General features: G+C 39.3%; 3 protein-coding genes across 6 annotated transcripts; all 3 read right to left on the bottom strand.

The window, feature by feature from the left end:
* Positions 1–562: 562 nt before the first annotated feature.
* Positions 563–13,388, bottom strand: LOC114541402. 4 transcript variants are annotated; one of them, XM_028561344.1, is made up of 7 exons: positions 13,160–13,388; positions 4,577–4,641; positions 3,697–4,014; positions 3,019–3,363; positions 2,493–2,576; positions 1,921–2,007; positions 563–1,360 (listed from the first exon to the last, which is right to left on the bottom strand). In XM_028561344.1, exons 2-7 carry the CDS (start codon positions 4,629–4,631, stop codon positions 1,035–1,037), a joined length of 1,215 nt encoding a protein of 404 aa, XP_028417145.1. In that variant the 5' UTR covers positions 4,632–4,641; positions 13,160–13,388; the 3' UTR covers positions 563–1,034. The 4 variants fall into 4 exon arrangements, with proteins under 4 accessions (XP_028417145.1, XP_028417130.1, XP_028417150.1 ...); XM_028561329.1 differs by having other exon boundaries at positions 3,697–4,641; XM_028561349.1 differs by lacking the exon at positions 13,160–13,388 and having other exon boundaries at positions 4,577–4,878.
* Positions 11,099–12,736, bottom strand: LOC114541434. Its single transcript, XM_028561356.1, has one exon. The coding sequence runs from the start codon at positions 11,968–11,970 to the stop codon at positions 11,131–11,133; it is 840 nt and encodes a 279-aa protein (XP_028417157.1). The 5' UTR covers positions 11,971–12,736; the 3' UTR covers positions 11,099–11,130.
* A 643-nt stretch (positions 13,389–14,031) lies between the features above and the next one.
* On the bottom strand, positions 14,032–25,501 carry LOC114541500 (NEDD8-conjugating enzyme Ubc12-like). Its single transcript, XM_028561418.1, has 8 exons — positions 25,201–25,501; positions 21,274–21,368; positions 21,106–21,144; positions 20,581–20,631; positions 19,797–19,849; positions 18,726–18,789; positions 17,656–17,686; positions 14,032–16,121 (listed from the first exon to the last, which is right to left on the bottom strand). Exons 1-8 carry the CDS (start codon positions 25,301–25,303, stop codon positions 16,009–16,011), a joined length of 549 nt encoding a protein of 182 aa, XP_028417219.1. The 5' UTR covers positions 25,304–25,501; the 3' UTR covers positions 14,032–16,008.
* Between the last annotated feature and the right edge of the window lie 667 nt (positions 25,502–26,168).

Genomic DNA, 26,168 nt, shown 5'->3' with positions numbered 1-26,168 from the left:
CGAATTATATAAAGAACAAGACGCCTGTCTTCTGTCTTGGCATTAACTCCGGCGTGCCGTGCACATGCCAGTCTTCAATATCTGAACATAAACAATAGAGTTCATACTAATTTAGATGCCTTGCGAACCTAAATGTTGTTCGATCGCGAAATTCAGAAGCACATCATACTTTAAAAAGTATCGAAGTTCAATTGTTCAAAAATGTAAATAAACTGCATGATACGTTCACTTTGTCTTACACTTTGCCTTTGGAATTCGCGCTTATATAGTTATATTAAACCTTCAATCCTGTGCAAAGTATGACATGTCAACATTCCCATACACAACCATATTTTGTTAAACGGGGAAATAGCAGTGATATCATTAAAATAAGACCAGAATCTACATGTATTACATGTATCGGAAATTAGCCACAGCTGCTGCGCACCACAGCTCTTTGGAGACAAAACTGTTGTTATATCTTAAAACTTCTTGTTATATCAGTAACCTTTGACATAAATTCTTGCATTGAAATTTTCAAAAATGATTTAATAAAAAAATAATATACACAATACATAATCGAGTTTGGCACAGGCATTAACTTTGCATATGTTCGCCATTGTAAATAAGGGCGTGAACTCTAAAAGAATGCGTTAAAGGGGGCGTTTCCTCAAACGACTGAATAAAACAAGGCAGGCGGAAAGGAGGTCTTTTACATGTAAACTAAACAGCCCTGAATAATTAAAAGATATTGCCAAAGATACAAAATAATGGTAAAAGTCTGGCAGGACTGTATTTTTACAAGAAACTGATCATATCTACATTGAAAATTATGCCCTAAACGTTTGCGATAAAGCGCTACGAACAGAGTACGATTTGTTTTTTGCACGCCGATATTTTTCACTCTTTTCTAAATTTCATCAATGAACCTTTCGATTTTACTAAGTTTTGAATGCTGTTTTACTCGGTGCCCATCGACTGCGAATTTCAAAAGAAACGAATAACAATAATGACTTAAAACTTGCATAGCATGACTAAATTGTCAGCCAGGATGGCTACGCCACTGTTAGCTCGCTTAATTCATGATCACTGACATTGTTGTTCGGCGGTTCGTATTCGCGGGATCGTTTCTTACTCTTGCAGCAATGATACCAGCTGCAAATGACAACAGTGGCTACTATTGCTCCCAAACAAAATGCCAATGTAAGCATACACCAAAAAAAAACTGACAGTGAAATGATTTCGAAATAATCATCTTCTGTTGGCTTTATTGTTCCCAAGGGACCTTTCGGGATGGTAAGAAGAACTTTATTTGGGCCACTGGTTGTGGATTGGCTTTTTGTACAACAGCTTACTGGTGTCGTTGCCGTTGGATATGTTGCTATTAAAATGAAAAAAACCGAATTTGTGAAAATAGTTTTACTGCAATTATTACGCTGCAAAAACATATATAGTTATAGTTAGTGCATGTCTCGAAGATATTCTGCGATGGACCATCCCCCTTTAGACTAGGGATACTAAGGAAAATTATAGTACATCCCGCGAGTCCATTCTGAAATTAGTACGTTTGTGAAGTTTGGTTGCGAAATATTGAAAAATGGGAAAAATGTAGTATTGGCAAATCTTGTCATAAATTTAGTGTATTTGGCGCGAAACAGCTTTACCACATTTTTTTAATTAACGTGTCTTTACAACCTCGTTCCAAGGACATTTTATTCTCTGGCTATAGATGGTCGTGAATGACGCGACATAAGGGAGCACCTTTTAAGGGGCTAACCTACAATAACGAAGTGTCAATATGAGGTGCCAATATGAAAATCTTTCAAATTACAATCCCTGAGATCAAATTGCCATGACCTTTTTGGCCCCGGGGTAACACCCGTCCTACCTCCCCCCGGCTCGTCGCTATTGCATGTATGAATTTTAATGTAGGTGACATACCATTCGTGGTAGTAGTGGTGGTCACTTGCTCTTTTGTATTGGAAACACTTGTTTGCGGTTGCGTTACCGGACCGATCGTTGATGCATCTTAAATAATCAGAAATGGAATGAACACGTGAGATTAATCCATTTCATTTGCGTCCTGAGCATAGAGTAGAGCCATGATCCACTAGGTTTTCGCCCAGGACAATTCTCGGTCCCAGGATGATTCTCCAATTTTGTGGTTCTGTTTATTTATAGGGACAATATAGACAATAGACTATAGCTCTGACACAATTTTGAAACCGAAATAAAGTATATTTTAAGAGTTACTTCAAGACGCCGCAGAGGATCGTTAAGGGGGGGGGAGATTCATGTATTCAAGTCAGCAAACCGTAAAAACAATCAATTTCAAATGGAACTAATATTGCTGAACGTGAATATATGAGTACCCCCCCCCCCACTTAACGACTTCCACGGCCCCTGGTTGTTTCAACCGAGATATACATTTACATTTGACAACTAGTCCCGGGCTACACCCGCTATTCAGATCACCCGATTGCAGCAAATCAATATAAAAATGGGTTGTATACCTTGATTTTTTGGACCTTCTGTGGTTTCCCCATTGGCCGGTTGCTGACCGAACTTCAATTCAGGATTTTGAGTCCTGGTGGCCGCTGGATAAATCAGAAATGAGATAAAACATGTTATGCGTGATTGATGGATTGATAGACGGACCTAAAACCGATTACTATTAATTTAAAAGAACTCAATTCGTGTGATACGACATTTTTCATGCGCGTTATTATGTCATAACGTGTGTTAAGTTGGCCCACTGCAAAAAAAATCCTGATTTATCCGGTTTTAAAAGTTTCAAGGGATGCAAACTTAAATGTAACCCTAAGCGACCCTGAATATTGTCGACCAATTAAAATAATTTCTGATTTTGATTTTCCCAGATTGCTTTTTCGCAAGAGGAAATCTCGAGATTCGGTTTTCACATGATATTAAGAATTATCATTAAAGCCCCAGTTTGTCGACAAACCTTAGCTTGATAATTCTTCATATCATGTTCCACGATTCACTTCAACCAGATTCAATAATCGTTAGTTAACTAACCTTTAGTTTTTAGCAGCAACATTTGAGGATTGTAATTGTACAGATTGTGAGGATCCAATAAGTCGGAATACTGAAGGAATATTTTAGAGGTGGCCTTGATGGTGCGGTTTGCTGTATCGTTGAACTCTACGCTAAACTGATACGCTTCGACTTCATCATTAACAAACAGTTTGCTGTCGACAGCATCGTAGTCACAATTCTTACTTCTTTCGCTCTGGTCTTGTTTTGTGCTTATTCGACAAATTTTCGCCAACATTTTGCGGCCAGGGTGAACAGAGAAGTTAAAGTCGCACTTTATTTTTAGTCCGTCCTCTTCACACCTGAACTTGATACCGGAGACGTCCACTGTAAAATAAATTTTCGATTTGTGGCATAGCAAAATATACACTGTGAACGTCCATGAAGTGTAATCACTGATGTGTAATGTGTAATAAACACAAAGTATTAAAAATTTAGGCATTCTGTTTAGCTTAGCCTGAATGAACGTCATCTGCAGTGATTTTATGCGTAAGCGCCTATGCTCTTTGCAATGGAACAACAATGGAAAATTGCTTTGCTCCAGGGGGGTCACTACTAAAGTTTACAGTACTTGCTTAGTGATGAATCAATAGCGTTTGCGCAAAAATCTGTGGGGATGACTTTAGTTCTGTGTGGTATTTTGTAACTATATCCAAATACCTTTGTACTCCGGTTCAAGCAAATGAACACTATGAGTAATGAAATTAACATCCAGAGAACTTGCTACGTATTCTCCTTCATCGTTTTTGTCCACGTTCTTGATAATTAAGCCCCTATTTTTTGTCAAAGCATACTTCATCTTATCTTGCACCAAAACCCTCCAGAATGCTCTATGGACACGCTCCATCATTGCGACAACAGTTCCGTTAAAGATCCACGTCAAACGATCCACACGCGGCATTCCATCGAGTCGAACACCACTATCAAGTGTGATTGTTTCGCCTTTTTTCACGTGATGGGAAAACAAGATCACGCCCTCTTTAATAGCGGAAAAATATTTGTAAACTGGGGCTGGTTGGATAAGAAAGCTAGCTGTATAAAACTGTCCACGGGATTGTGAGTTTTTTTCAAACTTGGCCGCTGTTCCGTATAACCTGAAATAAACCTTACTATTCCTAACTTGGGGATTCTCTTCAATAATTTTTAGCTCTAAAATCTGTACTCTTATTCTTTCAAGCATTTTTTAAACGCTTGAAAAAGGTTATCCAGGCCCAACCAGCCCCAGAAGTATAAATTCCAGTGGAAATAACTTCCAGTACTTTTAACAATGTGAAATGCAGCAGCGTCGGAAGCATCCAGAGATTGGAGGGCACCAGCTTCCAGTGTTAGCAAAACTATGTATATATAGGGACGGTTTGAGTGCAAGGACGCCACTAGTCTGGTTTATATTTATGCTCTACAAAAAGGTTTGGGCATCTGTAAGTGCGCATACATACGGGAAGCAAAAACGGCACCTTTGGGCCCTTTTTTTTTTGGGGGGGGGTGTGCCTCGTACGCCCCTGGTGAAATGTGAATTTTACAAGTTTATCATTATCAGTACCTAATGTGGCAGTCAACAAAAGAAAAAATCCAATCAGAATGATTTCTTTTTTCATTTTCGGTGACCTTAATGAACGAAAAAATGTGTTAAAAATGAGGGAAGTTTGATGTATTAATTATTAATAGTGAATACTGCATAAAATAATTTAAATTGCATGAAATTCGCCGTATATTTTGAGATTTCAAACTATCACTTACATACATAAGCCTGATTACATACTTAAGCGATGTATTGATTGTGCCGGCCGATGACGAAGAAAATTTATTCAAAATAACAAATTACTTTATTCATCAGTGATCACCAACAATGGTCGTCGCCGACCGTCGGTGACATATGAGAACCACTGAACCAGGCTTTAGCGAATACACGCTCGATCTAAAACAGCAGACTAGCTGGTACACTTGTGACATATTGTTAGCTCAACGGCCAACGCATCAGCCGTTTAGAACAATCAGAATATCAGATCATTTTATTACGACTAATTTAAAGCCTGTTTACACTACAGGGTGTCCCAAAAAAAACAAAAACTATTGAAATCACTCATTGTTAAAATTTGAATGCCGTGTTAACGAATTTCAGCCCGTGGGGATTTAATGCAGCTTATAAAATGCTAAATGCTTTTTGCTGCTAGAGAAAGGGGACATGTCGAAGGACATGGTCCTTGAGATGCACATTTAAATAATGTTATCCATATTTGTAAATTGTAAATATTGTTAATAAATATCATTTTTGCGAACAAGCAAATTTGACTGCATCATGATGCATGCATAAAAATGCTTATGGCAACCCCGATTTATACACTTGTGGGCCCAACAGAGTGCTTAGGCATTCAAACTCTAACAATGGCATTGTTATGGGTGATTTCAATAGTTTTCGGTTTTTTTGGGACACCCTGTATAGTAAATTTATTGGCACGCCACGGTTGAAATGGGTAGGCGTACTCAATTTTACTAGTGCTCTGGCTAACAATAAAAAGGTCGGGCATGGATAAATTGGGCACGGGTACTCATTTTAGCCATGCATTGCCAATAAATGCATTTTAGTCGTGGGATACCCTGACCCTGTTGTTAAATTTGTTCAGCAGGCCCATCAATAATCGCACCATGTAACTGAGTCTTTATGCAATTGCTTGGGATATACTTTTCTCAGTTTCCAATTTATGTTAAAAGCATAGTTTTAATAACTAAACATAATCACAAATCATTTCGACTAGTTTTATAAAGAACAACAAGAAGATAAAATTGATTAAAAACAGCAGAATGGATTTCTATTAATTTGACAACCCTTCTGAGCATTGACTGGCTAAAATATGAGCACAAGATTATCTGGATATGTTAAGTATTAAACCTTGGTTACATGTAACCTGATTTTCTTCAAGTACAGTTTCTCCAATAAACATAAAAAATATTGATAAAGGCTTTGTTTGACATTTTTGCCATGGGCCCCATTGTTGACATTTTATCACAATACCTCCTTAAAGAACAGTATATGGCAATAGACAGTGCTGTGAAAGTGGGGTTGGATGACCCACAATACACAAAATGATTTTACATTATATTAAAAACATCCTTAAATTTCCTTGAATTTCCGGACTAATTTGATAGAACCTGATAATTCAGTATTTTTTCACTTTTTCATCTTTACTGAGTGTTCGAAATATATCTTAAAAATACTGAAATTGAAACCGTTTTTTGAGACAAATGTCAAATAATTTCTTAAAAATTCCTTAAAAAAGGAACGTTTCCTCGAAAGTGGAAACCTTGATCGCGCGTGGGTTACACGTATAAAGCACATGGTTGTTTGTTATGTTATTAAAATATGCTATATATTAATTTTTTAGTGATTTCTTACATTATGTTGTATCAATAATGAAGTAAGAGATAAAAGCCGATTGTTTATAGCGATATTGGTCTGTATGTCGGTATAATATACAATTCTAGACCCTCCGTAGGGCGATTTGGCAAAATATTTTAACCACAATGAAGGTATTGTAACGTTGGGCCGTAGAACTGGGTGTGTCATCCGTGTCCCAGGGACCGTTAGCAATAAGCTTAACTCAATCCAAACTCCAACTGAGTATTTCAGGCTTGCACCATCGTCGCGATAGAAATCAGTCCAACACTAGTAAAGCTTTGGAATATATATTTCTTGTCTTCTATTTACAATCCTCTATATTTCTATCTTCTATATCTTTTATATATGTGTGCAAGCGTTTATATAGTGCTTGCATAAGTTAATTATGACGTATTTGGCACGCAAACTATGGTAATACAATCCGCTATAACCAGATAACTGGAGTTCCATGATTACCATAGAAGGCAATCTGCAAGACCAAGTTAGCGCTGTGTTAGCACTGTTCAAGCGCGGTTTCAGCGTTGCGTCACTTTTACTTAAGCTTATATATATAGCTCCTTGTAGCTGCGTTCTAGCGCTGCTAGAATTACGTCATCCGCTATGTCACATAATTCACCATATTATGCAAATGTTATAATATGTAATCTACGCTACATTACCCCCTTCTTAGAGGAAGGCATGTCCTCATGCCGGTAATAAAACTCTATGCTATATAAATCATCCAAGCATGCAATAAAACTAAAAAAATTGTTCAAAGAAATGTTTCAAGTGTTCCAACATTCATTCTACCTCATAATCATCCATCCATACTGGTGGTCGTACAACACGTCGCTGTCGCTCGGGAAGTGCTCGCTCAACTAGGGGTGGTTCAGGCTCGTGATTGTGGTCCGGTTGCAGGAAAACAGGTGGATTATCAGAATATAACAGGTCGGTGTCGTCCGGTACATAAGACCGTTCGCCGTCGCTTTCGTTTCCACGATCAACCTGTTCTCCTACGGGTTTCTGCCGCTTGTCAGAATTCCCTCCGTCTGTTTTCTGCGTTTTGCAAAGTTTCAGCCGATTAAAGTGAACAATTTGCTTTCGTCCGGTCCCGTTCTCGAGCCCGATTCTGTAGTTCACGTCCGAAATTTTGTCTAAGATCACGTAAGGTCCCAACCACGGCTGCATGAGCTTCCTCGACTCTCCTTTCTTCGTTGCTGAATTGAAAAGCCAGACTCGGTCGCCAACACCAAAACTACCACCTACGCCTCGAGCATCATGGTAGCTCTTTTGTCGTTTCTGTGCTTTTTTTAGCTGTTCGCGAGCGAGTTCGTGCGCTTCTTCAAGTCTTCCCCGTAATTCCGCGACATACTTCGTTGTGTCTCTGGGGCGATCTGGAGGGCTTCCGAACATAACGTCCGCTGGCAAACGAATTTCTCTACCGAACATCAGATAGAAAGGTGCAAAACCGGTCGATTCCTGTACGCTAGATCTGTACGCCATCATAACCTTCGGAAGGTGAACGTCCCAGTCTCGCTGATGTTTCTCTACGTACTTGGAAAGCATCGCTTCCAATGTCCGATTAAATCGCTCGATCATTCCATCTCCCTCCGGATGATACGCCGACGTACGTGTCTTCTCTATCCCAAGAAGAAGACAGACTTCCTGAAATAGAGAAGACTCGAAGTTCCGACCTTGATCCGTATGAATCCTTTCCGGCGCCCCGAAACGGCAAATAAACTCGTCGACCAGTTTTTGAGCTACCGTCTGTGCCTCTTGATTCGGTATCGCATAACTCTCCGTCCACTTCGACAGGTAATCACCAACTACCATGATGTACTTATTACCGTTCGTAGATTCCGGAAGAGGTCCAAGGATGTCAATTGCAACGCGTTCCATTGGGAAGCCTGGGGGACAGCTAACCAATGGAGCGCGATGTCCTTTCGTTGCGCCCTTACCCGTGGCACATTTCTCGCACTGTCGCACCCACTCTTCCACTTCGGTGCGCAGACCAGGCCAGTAGAATCGTTCCCGTACCTTCGACAGTGTCTTCGTGACGCCCAAATGTCCCGCCGTCGGATCGTCGTGTAACGCAGTGAGCACGTCTTTCACCAACGATCTAGGTACAACTAACAAAGGTTTCGAAGTTGTTCCGTCTTCGTTCTCCCAACACCGATACAAAACTCCGTCTCGAACTTCAAGGGCTTCCCAGTGGGAGCATAAATTATGTACAGTTCTGCTGAATCCTTGCATGTCTTCTTTCCGTGGAGGGTCTGATCTGGATTCTCGCCAAGACAACACATCTTTGATCACAGGGTCGGCCAGCTGCAACGATCTCAACTCCGCAGCTGTCCATCGCAAACACCAACTCCGTTCTGGACTAACCGCAGCAGTTCCAACCGTGGACTCCTCAGGAACATCGGCAGGATCCGGTGGTCTCCGAGACAACCCATCTGCGTTCCCGTGTCGTTTCCCCGGCCGCGACTGGACCTTGAAATCGAATTCTGCCAACTTCTCCAACCAACGTGCAACCTGTCCGCCTGGTTCCTTAAAGTTCTTAAGCCACCGTAAAGCATCGTGATCTGTTCGTGCAGTAAATCGTCGACCGTATAAATAGTGCCGGAAATGTTGACTATAGAAAACTAGAGCCAGCATTTCCCTCTTCGTAACCGAATAGTTCCTTTCAGATTTAGTAAGTGTCCTGCTCGCGTATGCAATCACCCTTTCTTCGCCCTCTTGAACTTGAGATAGCACAGCGCCAATTCCCAGGTCACTTGCATCCGTATCGAGAATAAATTCCAAATCGAATTTCGGGTAACTTAACACGGGAGCGTTCACCAACTTTTTCTTCAAATCACCGAAAGCACGATCGCAAGCCGTAGTCCACACGAATGCTTTCTCATTTCCAACAGTCAGTGCGTGATGTAACGGGGAAGCTATCGCCGCGAAATCTTTGATAAACCGCCGATAATAGGAAGCTAATCCCAGGAAGCTACGTAACTCGGTTTTGGTCAGTGGTACCGGCCATTGTGTCACGGCATCTATCTTGCTGGGGTCGGTTGCGACCCCCTCCTTAGAGATGACGTGGCCCAAGAACGGTACGACTTTCCGAAACAGTTTACATTTCTGTGGTTTCACCTTCAGTCCTGCTTCACGAAGTCTTGTGAATACTTCTCGTAACCTTTCCAGATGTTCTTCGAACGTCGTACTGAAAATGATGATATCGTCCAAATAAACCATACACGTGGACCATTGTAATCCCGCTAAGACAGACTCCATTAATCGTTGAAAAGTACTTGGGGCTCCAGTTAACCCAAACGGCATAACACGAAATTCGAACAATCCTTGTGGTGTTGCAAAGGCAGTTTTCTCTTGATCCGATGGGTCTACTTCAACTTGCCAATAACCGCTAGCAAGATCGATAGTGGAGAAATACTTAGCCCCACCTAAAGCATCAAGGGTCGAGTCAATCCTCGGCAACGGATAAGCGTCCTTTCGTGTGACGTCGTTGAGGCGACGATAATCAACGCAAAATCTAGTGCTACCGTCTTTCTTCTTTACTAGAACAACTGGGGAGGCCCAAGGACTTGAAGAAGGTTCTACAACGCCATCCTCTAGCATCGACTTTAAATTCTTCTCCATCTCGTCCTTCTGATGGAAGGGGACTCGTCTTGGGGATTGTTTAATAGGAGCAGCGTCACCCGTGGGAATACGATGTCTTACCCGGTTTGTCCTACCCAAGTCTGACGAACCTTTCGAAACTACGTCCTCAAAATCGCTCAAAAACTCCTCCAACTGCAATTTTTGCGAACTGTCTATGTCCGTGTTTTCCAAATTAAACAGTTGAGTTAATGTTGTTTTAGGCGATTTTGACGATTTAGCTTTCCTACGAACAGACTTCACTTGGTAAACCTCCGAGTTCGGTTCTACAGGATTCTCTACGTTTGCTGGAGAAAACGTCCCAAGGGTTGTGTCTCGGTATATGGTGACTGGGTCTTGAGAAGGATTTAATAACCTGACAGGCACATGGTTATCCCGTGGCTTTGTTACTATTCGGGCCACCAGAATTGAGTGCTTAGAAACGAATTCTGGGCAGGGCTCTATTATACCAGTGACCTCGTCACTAATTGCCCCGACATTTGCTGACATGATCATCTCATGTCCACCCGGCACCGTAACCGTCTCCGCCAACCTAACCCGTTCGCATGTCCCACCTTCCTCAAACCTATTCCCCATAGAGACTTCCCTACCTCCAACGTTAACCGAACTCACCTCAAAATTAATTTTACAATCATACTTAGCCAAGAAGTCAACACCAATCAAGCAATCCTGAGTAATATCACTCGCCACTAGCACCGTGTGATAAACATCAACACCCCCTAGACGTATTCTAAGTTTACACGTTCCTAGGATTCCTAATGGCTGCCCGTTTGCTGATACAACCCTTTCCTGTGCTTTAGACATCCCCTCACCCTGGTTAACCCTATCCAATAGTCGCTTATGTACGAGAGTTACAGCAGAACCCGTGTCTAAAAGCATGTCTACCCTGACATTTCCTATCCACCCAGGGACGTAAACGCTGGCGCTTTCATTGACCCCGTACGACCCTAATAGTGTAGGTTTTGACACTTCTGCACCCCTTTCCCGGCTCTCATTGGAACTTGTTTGCTGGGTCTTGGATGAATCATTGGCTGACGCGCGACCCGCGGCGCCAGCCAACCCTAGTTTTCCGGCTTCCCGCTTGGTAAATCTTGTGTGGGGCATTTCGCTTTAACATGGCCCACACCACCGCATTTCCAACAAGTAATTTTGCCCTTGGACTTAAACCCTGGCTTATTACGGCTATTTCCATCCCCAGATTTGGCGCGCTCGCTTAGCAAATTGACGGCCTTCTCAAGCGCAGCAGTTTGCTTGGTGAGCATCTCGGAGATGCGCATCTCCGCAGATTTCTCGACCGTTTGAACCCGAGACGATTTGCCACGGTTCTGGCCAATTTCCGCCTCGTAAATTGCCTCAAGTTGAATCGCTCGACTTAAACATTCATCGAACGTCTTTGGGTTGCCTTCCCTAACACGTATGCGAAGGTCCGTGCTATCCAAAGACGCGATGAAGCGATCCATTGTCAAACGATCAAGAATCTCCGCTGGTGCGCCAGGAAATGCTTTCCTAGCCATTTTACTTAAGTTGGACGCAAGTTCGCTTAGTTTCTCGCCCGGCGTGCGCCGTCTAGCCTGAAATTCAGCCTTATACAACTCTAGACGCTCCACAGGCGCAAATTTCTTGCCGAGAGCTTCCGCGAGACCGTCGAATGTTCCATCCTGAACTTCGTCGGACAAAGAGAAGTAGGTTTCTTGCGCAGCACCACGGAGACGAACTGCCAAGAAATCGCGTTTCTCCTCAGGGCTCCACTTATTTAATTTCGCGCAATTATTGAAATACTTAAGCCAAGAAACCCAATCCTCTTTGTCTCCGGCCCCGAAAGCTTCCGGCATGACGGCTACCTTATGGTGCGTCGTAGTTGGCGCGCTGCCTCCACTGCTACTGGGCTGATCCGTAGACATGCTGCTTCCCTACGCAAACTTAATTACGAACTTAATAAACACAAGAGAATGCAAATCTACACAACCGAATACCAAAGGACACCTCCCGAAAGGCGAACACACCACCAGAGCTCCGAAACAAACCAGTTTTGGAACTACAGTAAAGCCCCAGCCCAAAAATCGTGACTAAGCACTCACAGTTTTTGTAGTCTTGGTCTTTCTAGGCTGCTTCTGGTTTTCTGGATCCCACCGCTGCCACCAATGTAACGTTGGGCCGTAGAACTGGGTGTGTCATCCGTGTCCCAGGGACCGTTAGCAATAAGCTTAACTCAATCCAAACTCCAACTGAGTATTTCAGGCTTGCACCATCGTCGCGATAGAAATCAGTCCAACACTAGTAAAGCTTTGGAATATATATTTCTTGTCTTCTATTTACAATCCTCTATATTTCTATCTTCTATATCTTTTATATATGTGTGCAAGCGTTTATATAGTGCTTGCATAAGTTAATTATGACGTATTTGGCACGCAAACTATGGTAATACAATCCGCTATAACCAGATAACTGGAGTTCCATGATTACCATAGAAGGCAATCTGCAAGACCAAGTTAGCGCTGTGTTAGCACTGTTCAAGCGCGGTTTCAGCGTTGCGTCACTTTTACTTAAGCTTATATATATAGCTCCTTGTAGCTGCGTTCTAGCGCTGCTAGAATTACGTCATCCGCTATGTCACATAATTCACCATATTATGCAAATGTTATAATATGTAATCTACGCTACAGTATTTTCATTAGGGGAAATCCCTGGCCCAGCCTAGTCTGCCTAGAAATGTCATTCGCTTCGAGTCTAAATCCTAAAATATATATTTTCCTTGGTATCTATAGAGCTGTATCTTTTCCATCGTTCTGCTAATGCATGGGCACAACGTGTATCTTGAAATTAAATCTAAAACTTACGATTAATAAAGTAAAAAGTGATTGGACTTTGATACATGAATGTCATATATGGTATCATTGGTATGGCCAAGCAACAAGCCAACGTTGGTTATCTCCGACCGAATATTAAAACAAGATCACCTCATAATTTAACCTTCTGTCATCAGAGCACAGTCGTGTAACGACATAAGGAGGGCGAGCCATAACGAATCAATGAAACGCCGGAGTTTCAGCGTGTTTCAACAATTTTTTATACGTATAATTTGACACTCACCGATTTCGATTACCGTATGATGAAGCCTTTCGTATAACCTTGCTACTTTTCCGTTATATTGTACGGTTTTACCACACTTTGGTAACTTGTTATCCGCTTGAACTTGTCACCGACAAAAAAGACTATTATTTCACCTAAAGTATAAATTTGGAGTTGAAATAAACTTTGATAAGAACAGCTGAACAGCAGCATATAAAAGTTTGCATGAACACAGACAGACATCCGTTCTGTTGGGCTGGGCCTGTTTAATCATGCCTTCGGTGCAGTTCGCTGGTTAATCCAATAACCGGTTGATCACGGATTAATCCGGTTTTCAACTAAAGCCTGTTTTCCATTTGCAATAATTTTCATATAATTACTCTGGTGAGCGACGGAGTTGAAAATTCGCCTAGGGTTTTTTTTTGTTTTTTTTTTATTATTTTTCGTCGTCGCATGTGTGTTTTGGCGCGAAATATACTAGTATTTGAAAAGTGTATCAGTATGTCACCGTATTTATCTACGTCACAGTTTTGTCTCCCAAGAGTTGTGGTGCACGCGATTTCATTTTGCTCATCCATGCACGTTTTTGCCCAGAATAACCTGTTTAGTAATATAGTAAGGATAAAGTGTATATGTAATGTTATCCAAAGTTGAAGAAAAAGACTGGTGGACCCTCAAATTGCCTTCAAAGATCGCGACGAAGTTTCGCTGCAGCTTATATAGAGTTCAGTGACTCATACCCACGGTTTGAAATTTATCAGCAGAGCCATTCATTTCAAAACTGCGGAAAATCAAATTAAAACGATTTATCAAAACTGATTTCTGAAAAAACAAATTCAACTTTATTCACATACCTCATGGGAGGATTCATAAGGATTAGATAAGCCATTGTGTTAACAATAAGAGCCCTTGCCTGACATAGGCCCAGCTCTCTACTACTCGTTTTCACGGCCAAGACCTCGGTCGAGCCTGATTTTCCTTCAAAGGTGAAATTTAAAGCTAGGTCTAGGCCAGACTTGGCTCTTAGTGGAAACACCGTAGCTGAGTACATTAACTTTACGACTTCGTCTTCGAGGTCGTCAAATTACTTTATATAATATGGCAACAAAACAATTTTTGTGTAGTTAAAACAAACGTTGACATTTCTTACAGAGTCCATTTACAGAGTTTTTATCTCGCTTATATTACAAGAAATAGAAACAAATAGATATAATTATTTAACTTCACAAGCAGGACCAAGGATGCTAGATTTTTCAATAAATTTGCGAAAGTATTATAACATATAAGCTTTTCTTTCGTTTTGAAAATTAAAGAAATCAAATGCCCCTTTATAATGTTGATTTTTTTATCAATAATCCACCAACTATAAACAGGACAGGTTGAATTGCTTTGAAACTTGCACTTTTTTGGTTTAGGAACAAAATAAAAATCTAGAAAATGATTCTTTAAATATTTCTGGCCGACGAACCAAACATTGACAAAAATAATTTTTACTGCCCGTGCATTTTCAACCCAATCGAAAAACCATCTAAGATTATACACGTATAGTAAACTGAGAGGTCTGCAAACAACTAGCCTTCCACAAGTTTTTATCCCAATGCTCGAGTATGTTTTCAAAACCATACTAGGGCAATTAATTTGTTATTAAAATTTTTCATAGGTACTTTAGTTAAAATTGAAGTTTAAATTTATATAGCAAATTTCATATAAAATGTATAATGCAAATTCGTGCAGTTTCCACATTGGAACATCCTTTATATAAACAACATTGTAACAAGGCTAGTTTCCAAGTTATTACATCGCGAAACAAGAAGTAAAGACGAACAAGGAGGCATTTCGATTCAGCTAATCAGCAAATTTGTTTTCATTTTCAATAACCCAATCAGAATGCATAGATATTGATAACTTCCGGTAAAAATTACATTATTTACTGTTTTACATGAAGTTTAAAAAATTTAGGCATTCTGATTGGCGTAGCCATAAAAATGTTAACAAACTGGCCGATTAGTTCAAAACGAAGTTCCTCCTCGTTGTTATAGGGCAACTTGTTTGCAGACCTGTTAGAATTAATCCAGGTCAGGCTAACTAATGTTTAAGCACAGTCTCTGTACGCCTGTCTGTCAACGGAAAGCTCTAAATCATGCTCGTGGGTGTATGTTGCGGGTGTATTAAGAGTCCAGGGAACCTTTGTTTTACAAACCAACAGGTCAGAATTATTTCGTTGTACAATATGTTCACAACTTTGTGCCTGTGCTTTGTATTTCTCCAATTTGTATCGCACAGAGAAGATTTTTTTAAAGTTACATTTGTCTACACAATAATTCTAACCTGTTCGAATATTAATGTTCATCTACTCGAATATAATTGGCTGGTTGCTTCAATATGTCTTGTTATGGGAGAAGTTTCGGAACTGATCTGATAATACACTGGATAACCATCAAAATCGAAGTGAGAATTTATTAACGTCCGGAACCCCGATTAAAACGAATCGATAATTCACGCAACCCCCGGGACAGGTCTCAGGCTCTTTTTGTTTAGTTTGAATCATGTTATAAATCAATCCTGATAACAACGGCCGTGAAGCAGTATTTCTCTCGGTTCTGCAGGGACTTCAGTTCATTAATACTGACTTGTTGCCATATCCAGTATATTATCAGATCAGTGAGGAGCAAAAGAGTCTTAAAGTTCCAGTTACATGTGCCCCAGGCAGTGTCATACAGCGACTATGCATGGTCTCAGCTATGCCGGTCTGATCGGCTCCTCATCTTCTTTACGATATCTTTCATTTTTATACTATATATACTGTACATGCATGCATATGCTGGTTAAGATATGCCATAGTTTACTTCACATTTTTCTTCTCGTATATTTTAGCGTCCGAGACATCTTTCAAAATACGTCCCATTTACATAGCCCCCTCGCATTGCTTTATTCACATTCTGTTCAAACAACCTTCTGTTGGACCGTAATACTTCAGCTGCATCTATAAGTGGAAAACAAGAAAGAATTTTGTTTTAGATTAATCAGAAAATTTAACATCAAACATGGTATAGGAACGGCCTAAAATAGACAAAAACACTTCTCAACGTTTCGACCTAACTCTCCTCATGGAGGCCCTCAGGTCAAAACGCCGAGAAGTGTTTTTTTCTATTTTAGGCAGTTCAGTGGCGGATCTAGGGGCGTGCAGAATATATTACAAAGCTTATAACAACGCTATTGGTTATAGATTTGAAAAGAATATTTTTACATTAAAATCTGCCAATACGATTCCGATTTTAGCTGTAGTAATTTATTCTGCACACCCCAAGATCTGCCACTGGGCAGTTGTTATACCACATTTGATGCTAAGTTGTTTGAAGACGCTGCCACGCTGCTCCCTGGTTACATTGGAACGTAATCGAAAAATTTGTTCACATTTTCAGTAACCCAATTAGAGTGCATAAATATTGACTGCTTCCGGTAAAAAGTAGATCATCAACCATTTTACACAAAGTGTTTAAAATTTAGATATCCTGATTGGCTTAGTCTTAAAAATGTACACAAACTTGCCGATTAAACCTGGTTTTCATCACTCGCAGATAGTCGGCGCCGATATCAAAATTACGACAGATGCCGAGCATCGTAATTGGTGAAAACCGCTCATCGTAATGAATCTGCGACTGTCCCTGACGATCGTAGCAAAACAAAAAAATTGTTTTGTTACGACGATCGGCGTTTGTCGCAGATAGGCTGCGACTAATGAAACCATGAAAACCGCATTGACGGACTTCGCTGACAATCGTAAAATGCTAATCATCCTAATTTCGAACCCAGTGTTCTAATTTGTCAACTAATCATCCTAATTTCGAACCCAGTGTCCAAAATACACGAAGAACCGACAGATTGCGTTGATGAAAACCGCCTTTCTGCGATACTCGCCGACTGCTACGAAGTCAGTATCGCCGAGCATCGGCGTCTATCTGCGAGTGGTGAAAACCAGGCTTTAGTTTAAAACGAAATTCCTCCTTGTTTTAGAGGAGTGAAGAGAAATCATAAAGCTCCCGAAGCAAAAGAGGGCGTTTATCACTCGCACAAAATTTAGTTAAGAACTCAGTACAATCGCAATGTCGAAGTGCTTCATACAGGAACGTAATGAAGGTCGGGTACTGGGGATGTCGCACAAGCAATTTTATCCCAAACAGTATTCCTAAAAGTCGAGCTTGTTCAGTTGAAATAAAATTCTTTAATACACCGTTCGGTTATTTGTCGGAAAAATATTCGGATACTTCCTGCATGGTGTAAAATTTGGCTCGACAGGTAAAGTACGGCCCTGGAATTGATGGGACAAACAAACGTTTTAAAACTTTAAAACGTCTTCAAGATCAACATGCCTCCATATTTTAAACGATCGTAACTATCAGATCACGTTTTCGAAGGTAATCTACTCGATCACACAACGCGTTCATCATTAAATGCAGCCTTGCATAAAGGCCTACATTTCTTTTTACAGAAATCACGTTACAATTTTCATCACATACCTTTATTGAGAGGGTCGTCGGGGTTAGGTTCCTGTGAAAAACAAAATGAGGCGAATTTTTAGTATTGTAGAATGAAACTATGTAAACTGTGTAGATTCGGCTGTTCCATGCAGTCATATAAAACCAGTGAAATCTATTTAGTCTGGAACGAATACAGAGTGGTATTTGACCGCCATCTTTAACGCTTATTTGAAGCCGAAGTAAGGAGTTCCAGTCCTTTTCTATCGTTTTTGTCGGCGCGATCGTCAACCGTGTTGACAAAAACAATAAAATAGGCAGGAATTTCTTCCTTAATTCGGATTCAGAGATGTCAGCCGAGTATCGCTCCAATTCATATAGAGTTTACTGAATAATATAAAAGTAATAAAACTAATAAAAAATAAATGCAACAGAGGCAACCAATTTAAACTAGTGGTATTAGCGAATAGTCCTCATCAGTTTGGTTTTGTTCAAAGTGAACTTTTATGGTAATGCCAAGAGGATATTCATCTCTATAAAAAATCTTCGACATTTATTGTAATGTCACAATTCTCAGTGTCATTTGCACATTAAACGAAGTTGAATATTGGAAGCAGCAAACGAGATACAAAAAAAATACAAAGATATATAAATTTCTCTTCACATGTATCAATTTTGTCGGATCCAATTCACTTCTGATCGATGTTCTTGTCGGCTGACTTGCAATTTACATGCTTGGGCAGCAAAACGAGCTACTGTAATTAACTTGAAGGAAATGCAGTACTGCTTTATCAATAGGGCGATTTAGCATGAGTACGTGAACGTCAAAGACGACGTGAAAATGGCGAGTAAATGGTGTGATGTGCCCAAATATGGACATACCACGCCATTTACTCGTCATTTTCACGTCGTCTTTGACGTTTACGTCCTCATGCTAAATCATGCTAATAACAGACTACATTCCATACGTCAAAAATGAATTGCATCCGACAAATTGGAACGTGTGAACGGACCTAAAGTGTTTTTCTTGCAATGTTGCCAAGAACACTTTTGGTGCATTCTCATTGTAAAACAGGTTTAAATTAAGCAAAAAACGTGAGAATTTACTGTACCAGAAATAGATATTGAAGACCATAAATGATGGAGTTAATCGTTAACACTGGCTTCCAGTCTTCCCTGGAACACAATTAGAAGATATTTATACCATGTGATTATATCAAATTGCAGATCATCCAAGATGATTCGGGAGATTTACAGGCCAATTTTCAGACCATCGCTGTATCCCGGCATGAGGAAAAACGAGGGAGCTCTACGTACTGTACATTCAATAAGGTTACATATACTGTATGTTATATTGCAAGCTTAAGGTAAATGACGCACGTTGATTAGCTGCCAATTAGTCCGATAAAAAGCCGGCGATAACGACAATAACCGGTCGTGTTGGACCGCTCAAATAAAAATGGGAAAAAGTTATTTTTAAAATGTTCCAATACTAAAAAAAATATTCACGCGAATTTTATCGCCCTGACGAAACAAGCGATAAATTGATAAAAATACTTTTTATTAGCAAAAATGGTATCAACTAGGGGGTTAGGGAAACATTGATCAGCAGTTTGTATAAATCTGAAAAATGTTTTACTCAACAAAAACGACTACAAACTGCTTAAAAACCTTGTTTGCTCAGTCTATCCAAGAACAAGCAGCCTGCTCTGGCGTTAACTCCGACGCGCGTGTCAGTCTTCAATAGAAAGCTTCTGAACACATTAGAAGCGTTGCGAACCCTAAATGTTGTTCGATATTCAGACAGCAGCACATCGTACTTTTATAAAGTATAGAGGTGAAAATTGTAAATAAACGAACAGTTTTTTTGTATACATCGTAGAGGATTAGCCGCGTATATTATGTGAGCAAATCAAATCGCCCATCGAGAAATTGCTCCAAGATTCGATAAACACACCACAACTATTGCGAGACAAAACTTTAACGTAGATAAATACGATGACATACGATCTTCAGTGAACGTCGGGTAAAAAAATATTCGTCAGCACAAAAAGACTCGGTCAGATATTCCTTTGAATGCACCAACCTCATGCACGACCTGGCAAACTCCCTCATTGTTAACGAGTGGCTATAGCCATTATAACATGTACAACATTAAAACAGACAATAAAAGCTAAGGATACCTCAAAATGTTTAGGCAAATATTTCCTTCGAGATCAATATTTGGATGATAAACCTGAAGAATGAAAAGCGGGAAAAATATTATCAATCGGGTACCCGTTGTACAAAAGCCGGAAAGCGCTATCCACCGGATGATGATTTTTACCACTGTTTTAAGCATGCTTGCTTGAATAACAATGAAATTACAGTTTTGGAGCTAACAGTTAGGAAAGAGAACCGGTGGATATAGCGCCACCGGTCCCTGCATCATATGAGACCTCTAAATTTTCATCTCTCAATTTGATTTTAAATCAAGTTTTTGATGATAGCTACTGTAAATAAAGTTAAAGATTAAAGATCATCAGGAACATGTCTCACACCCAAACTGTTCATTTTACAGTTGAAGAAGTTGAAGAACATCGATTCCCAGTATTTTTCCAAAGGCCGGCCACCACTTGCATGCACGTACGTACGCGCTGAAATCGCACGTATACGGCTTGCGCGTTGACGGCAGTCTTGAAAGTAGAATACAGTTCTACTGTCATGCATACGTGAGTGACCAGTTTCGAGTCACCGAGCATACGCCAAATCGGCCGCACTGACAGTACGTGCAAGTGGAGGACGACCTTTAGTGGTGATAATAGTGGTTCACTCTAAAGCTGGTAAAGTTGTTTATGGCCGGCGTATATATAAAGTGAGTAAGACGTGTGTGGTGTTCTCCCTTGAAAGATCGCACAGCATTCGCCATGCGGAAACGTAAACGTAGTTACACGTACTGTAGTTAAAATAAGTTAATAAATCACAAACCTTTGTTTCACACTTTACTTTTGGAGCATCGTGAGGATACCCTTGACCAACCTGAGAAGTTGATGAAAAATTTTACTCAACAATTGCAATTTTTTGAGATAATGCCTTGGTAAATAATATAAAAAATACTGGGGACCTTAAGCATTACAGTGATTAATGTAAAGATGCCATACAGGGGTCGGTTGTATGAAAGCCGGATAGCGCTACCCACCGGATAGTGTTTTTTCAACCGTTTAAATACGTATATATAAACAAAATTTCAGTACGTGTGAACAGAATATGTATATATTCCTATAGGGGGACGTTCCAAGAGATGAAATTTATCTCTCACAACGACTGCGATACGGAAACATGCCCATATTCTGGAGAACTTTAGCTGGAGAACTTTAACAATGTTAATGAGCTATCTAAAGAGTCTTTACTCTCTATATTTGGTTCAATACAATTAAACTGAATCTGGAAGACATTTTAAACGTTGCTGTTGCTATTAATGTATATACTTAATGTAGTTCATGGCTACATTACCTTAAAGCTGAAATCGAAATGACCATTTCTATAAAAGCCCTAGAAAATGAAAGAAAGAATCGTATATTAATGAACGAATTTAAAGCCTACAATCGTGCATGGAAAAGCTGAATATATAGAACAACCTTGGCTGCATGTTAGATCAATGCTATATTTGCCCATTCCTACCTCATCAGGAGCAATGACCAATTTAAAATTCAGCAAATCATCCGGATCTGGAAACTCGATCTTACACGTCTTTGGTAAACTAAGATCATTTATATCTAAACAGATAAAAGATCCTTTAAAATGATGGAAAACGTCCGCAATAGGCACAAACGCTTTGTTTACATATATTCTTGAATGCTATATAGTGTATATATGTCTTAATATAAAGTAAAAAGAAAATTCCGAATAAATACAATCAAAATATAATTCACAAACAAGACACAGATTAACTGCAGTCTTAATCCGTGATTAACTGACACAGATTACTTTGTAATAAAGTCGAAAATTTACAGTCTTAACCCGTGTCTTGTTTGAATTATATTGTGATTCTCAAGATGTCTTGTTTATTCGGAATTTGCTTTTCACTTTACTTTTTTAAATTGTCGGCTGGTCATGGTTTCTATGTCTTAATATGTTATGTGAAAGCTTATCAGATAAAGTTTACTGTCTGCATGAATATCTATTGCAATATTGTTTTGTTTATTTCGCTTAAGCCTGTAAATGATACGAACCAGTGGCGTAGCCAGCTTGTTAAGAGGAGGAGCAAATTCTACATTTTTGATTGATCGCTTTTCACGTTACGTGAACATGAATACGTCCTAGGCTATCCAACTTGTCCTAGGATATCAAGCTCAATGGAATTGGCTCGATGGTATCTGAGAAAAAAGGTGGGTTTTTTTTTCGTAATGGGGAGGCATTTTCGGAGCCATTTTTTGTGGAAGTGCGTGTATAAATATGGGAAATTCTAATAAACCACAAACCAGGTGTGTCCTTAAGTGTGCCACGAAAATCTATTTTGAACAACTCACTTGACCTATAAACACCTTAAGGACTAATACTCTAAGTGCATCCACTGTACTTGTCTTTATTTAAATTAACCACGCTTATCATAGTCAAGTTTCCTCATTTGTAAAGAGATTCATGCAGTGAAGACATACATTAATGAAAGTCTTACCAAGCAAAAGGCAATTTTAAAGCGACTGAAAAAACACTATCCGGTGGACAGCCTTATCCGACCTTTGTACAACCGGCCCCTGGTTTGCAAAAATCCTATAGCGCTTATAAAGAAGTACTGTAATACTGAATATCAAAAGTACATAATCTCGACTGTACAAACTCGTAGGAATTTGGGCCTGAATTTGGAGGTTTTAATGTCTTTACTTTGCCAAAAGGTCAAATTGACCCCGGAGGTAATCTTTTGGTTTTAGGGATAGTTTTGACCATTTTGAATTTACAGCGAACAGCTTTGAATTTGTCAGAAAGACAACGGTACACAATGAATAGTAGCTATAGTTTGAACAAAGTGCAAAGGCAAACTAAGATGTTGTGTGAATCTGGTAGCTATGTAGTTATAATGCAAACCAAGCTGACTTTCAAAGAGCTTATCAAACGTTTTCTACGTGAATGGCATGACTTTATTTATCAGTGTATTGTGATCGCGAAGCATGCTGTATCTTATGCTTCGCGATCACGACGTCACTGAACTCACAGACCAACTGGACTAACTTCTATTATTTCAAATAGTATTTATTGGGATTCCTATGCCTGCACTGGAGTCACCCGTTCTAGTGAATTACCAGATTATTGTCGAGCGTAAGGCTACTGTGGGTGAATGTTGTTAGGTATCCGTAATGGTGAGTCACGCTCATACAGACGCTCTGCTAGAAAAATCTGACGTAATTACAACAGGGGATTAGCCTGTTTAGGATTTCTTCTGTCAACACGAGATGATTCGTGATTTCATCAGTGCAAAGTACTGTCCGCCAGTTTAACCGTATTATCTTAAGGGCTTTCTCCAAAAAAAATCTAGCATCTTAAAATAGATATTATGTATAGCCTTAATTTTGCCAGGTTACAAATGGTTCATCTTCATGTTTTCTGACTGTGAATTTACTTAATTTCCTTATCAAAACCTAAGTGAAATCTTATTTAGGTTCATACTGTGTCTTACAAGAATTTAATTTCAGCTCTCAGCCCTAAAATCACATATTTTATGGCTTTTCTATCTGAAGTCCCGTAGACCTGTGTCAGATGGTGAAGATGGAAGCCTACTGTGCAATAAAATGAATTAGAATATTTAACGGATTTGCAAAGGAGAAAATTGTAATGAGACTAATTCAGTAGATAATTCCTTCTGATCTGAGGGATTTTATTTTATCAGTTTGATGGTGTTGGTTGATGTCAACTAGTAGTTCACACTGCATAAATCTATCAGCATGGCTCAACTAAAATGGGTACCTGTGTGTCCATTTCATTAGTGCCCGGCCTTTGTATTGGTAGTCTCAATGCTAATAAAATTGGGCACAGGTATACGACACTACCCATTTTAGCAGTGCTGTGCCAATAAATTGACATTTGTTGTGTATAGTATTTATATACAGGTATGTGATTCCAAGCACAACATTAGCGTATATTGAGAATTATAAAATCCAATACTTCACACACTGGCAAAGGCCATACCAAAGAAATAATTGACAAAAATAAAAAAAATATGTGGATTGCAAAGATTATACACCTCTTGAAAACAAGTGCATTGTGTTACACATCATACATTGCAACTTAGGAATGGGTAGGCATTAAGCAATAATTGCTGTACCTAGCCTCAAAACATTTAAATGGATTGCCTATGAAAAGAATGCAGTTATAATCTCCAATTATAAGCTCCAGGACTAATGTATAATGTATATGAATTTGTAAAAACATCTTTTAATAGGCTTAATATATTATGTAGATGCTATTAATTGGGAAAAGAACATTGGTAACAGCATTATAAACGTACTAGGCCAAATAGGGTGAAGATTTCATGCAAATTGTAAAGAAGAATTTATAACATTTCAATAAACACTATGGAAATTTTCATCATATACTTGCACTATATATATGATATAAGAGGGATGTATGTGGACAGTGTGAACATTTAGGTAATGTGATGGTCTTTACTGTAGATCAAGAAATGATATTTGGGAGACAATCCTAAGCTCAAAATTAGAGTTATGCAGTACAGTATTCATCTTGGAGATAAAATGGAAGTATAATATACAGTATGGCCTATTTCATTAAATTTGATGAGAAGTAGAACGACCAATATGAGACCTAATCAAAACATATTTGCTTTTGTGATAATTAAAATGAATGAATGAATTTTATATTACATATTCTTCTACAAGGTCATGTGATAAATGTCAATTAAATCAAAATGCTTATTGATGTTAGCATACATTTATAAATGAGAAATTTACTGTATGGTCATTCCCTTATCCTATGACTACCATTAGAATTTACCTGAACATGAGCATTGAGCAGTGTTAATACCACTGATGAACATTACTTCAAAACAAACCATTGCTAATTACTACAGGGATGCACAAGAAGCAATTATGATTTGGGTTTCTGTGAGCACCAAAAAAAATTAAAGCTGTGGCAGAAACTTATACAATACAATTATACTTGAGTACATACCACGTTCTGGTGCACACCCTAATATACTGGTTAATTAGAAAACAATACAGTCACATACCAAGATTCATATTTTGGAATAAGCCTTGACAACAGCATTGTTAATGATTTCTATAAATTGTATTATTATCACGCCTATACTTCAAAGCACGTGTACATTATAATTAACCGTCGTTTTCAAACGACATCTAGGGTAAATTTTATAGTGTTTCCTTAATAGATTAAGTCATAGGAAGATGTTTCCCACAATATATGTATCACTTACGTATACATGTGCTATAAACAAAATATCCGTGCTTAATACTAATCATAACACGCCTCACATAGTTAAACAATACATGGCAAAACGCTTTGCTTTAGGTAAAGCGTTGACGAGCAATAAAAGTAAATTCTGGGAACGGAAGGACGAATTACCAAGACGAAAACACTGACCTTTCGTGATTCTCAACTGGGCTGCCGAAGCTCGTTTTACTCCGCTGCTCTTAGACGTTTCTCCTTCCTTTTTTTGTTGCTTCAGAGAGAATAGCTTAATCATGTCTTTATTTGAATGTAGGAAGCAATTTGCCTAAAAACTGACAACGATATTTACAAAAATACAAAAGAACTCTCCCTGTATACTGGCCAAATTTTTTCCCCGACCAATTTTATATTCTACGCGGTTAGCCGCTGGGCTACATCATTGCGGCGTTGGTGTAACTGATCTCTCTCTGTTCTTTGGAGTCACAACTTACAAGTGATGAACTTTTCTACGGAATTTACGTCGGAAAGAGTTCGATGACTTCGTGCTGACAATGACCTCCGTCATAGTTCCGTCGCAGAGTCGATCTCGATTTCGACGATAGAAAGTAAAAGTGAGATAATCTTTGAAGTCTGTTTACCCTTAGAACATTCGCTGTCATTTTTAGGTATGATCTTTTCTTCCGATGGATTTGAACTTTTGAACTAGTGGATAAATTACGGATGCTAAAATAAGGACACTTAGAGGATAACATAATCTTGTAAACTCAACACTTTATTAACAGACACAAAATTTTGGAGATATATCGACTTTGCGAGTCATCAAACTTACAATTAGCGTGATAAAATTACTGAATGCTGATTGGTCTCCAGCCTCGCCCCGGCGGCTCGTCCAATTTTATCAAAAGTTTCAAACATCGCTCGTACTAGTATTAACTCTGAATTGTGCTAGCAAGCACATGATTATCTATACTAATTAGCTAATAGCTAGTTACAAGCGTGCTCAGACCTTTTATCGAGACGACAGAAGGAAAATGACGTCAAAATTGTTGAGATAATAGGGAGATTTAACAAAAGGATGCGAACGTCATAGACTCCAAGACGACTCGAAAATGACAAAAAAATGGACATGCATGCAACAGTGCCACTCGTCTATATATGGA

Source organism: Dendronephthya gigantea, unplaced genomic scaffold (genome assembly GCF_004324835.1).
Source record: "Dendronephthya gigantea isolate DGI-Jeju-01 unplaced genomic scaffold, DenGig_1.0 000003F, whole genome shotgun sequence".
NCBI lineage: Eukaryota > Metazoa > Cnidaria > Anthozoa > Malacalcyonacea > Nephtheidae > Dendronephthya > Dendronephthya gigantea.
Note: the sequence above shows the minus strand (reverse complement) of the source record. Positions and strands in the feature narration are given on the sequence as shown.

Bases quoted from the DNA above. Each gene is read 5' to 3' on its own strand.
- LOC114541500 (XM_028561418.1), bottom strand. From the start codon at position 25,303: ATGATTAAGCTATTCTCTCTGAAGCAACAAAAAAAGGAAGGAGAAACG. The intron at 21,369-25,200 runs GTCAGTGTTTTC...TTATCTGTTTAG, and splicing joins CCAGTTGAGAATCACGAAAG to ATATAAATGATCTTAGTTTA. The intron at 17,687-18,725 runs GTACAGTAAATT...TGTTTTTCACAG, and splicing joins GTCTTCAATATCTATTTCTG to GAACCTAACCCCGACGACCC.
- LOC114541434 (XM_028561356.1), bottom strand. From the start codon at position 11,970: ATGTCTACGGATCAGCCCAGTAGCAGTGGAGGCAGCGCGCCAACTACG.
- LOC114541402 (XM_028561329.1), bottom strand. From the start codon at position 4,216: ATGCTTGAAAGAATAAGAGTACAGATTTTAGAGCTAAAAATTATTGAA. The intron at 2,577-3,018 runs GTTAGTTAACTA...TGATTTATCCAG, and splicing joins GTTGCTGCTAAAAACTAAAG to CGGCCACCAGGACTCAAAAT. The intron at 1,361-1,920 runs GTATGTCACCTA...TCATTTTAATAG, and splicing joins CACCACTACTACCACGAATG to CAACATATCCAACGGCAACG.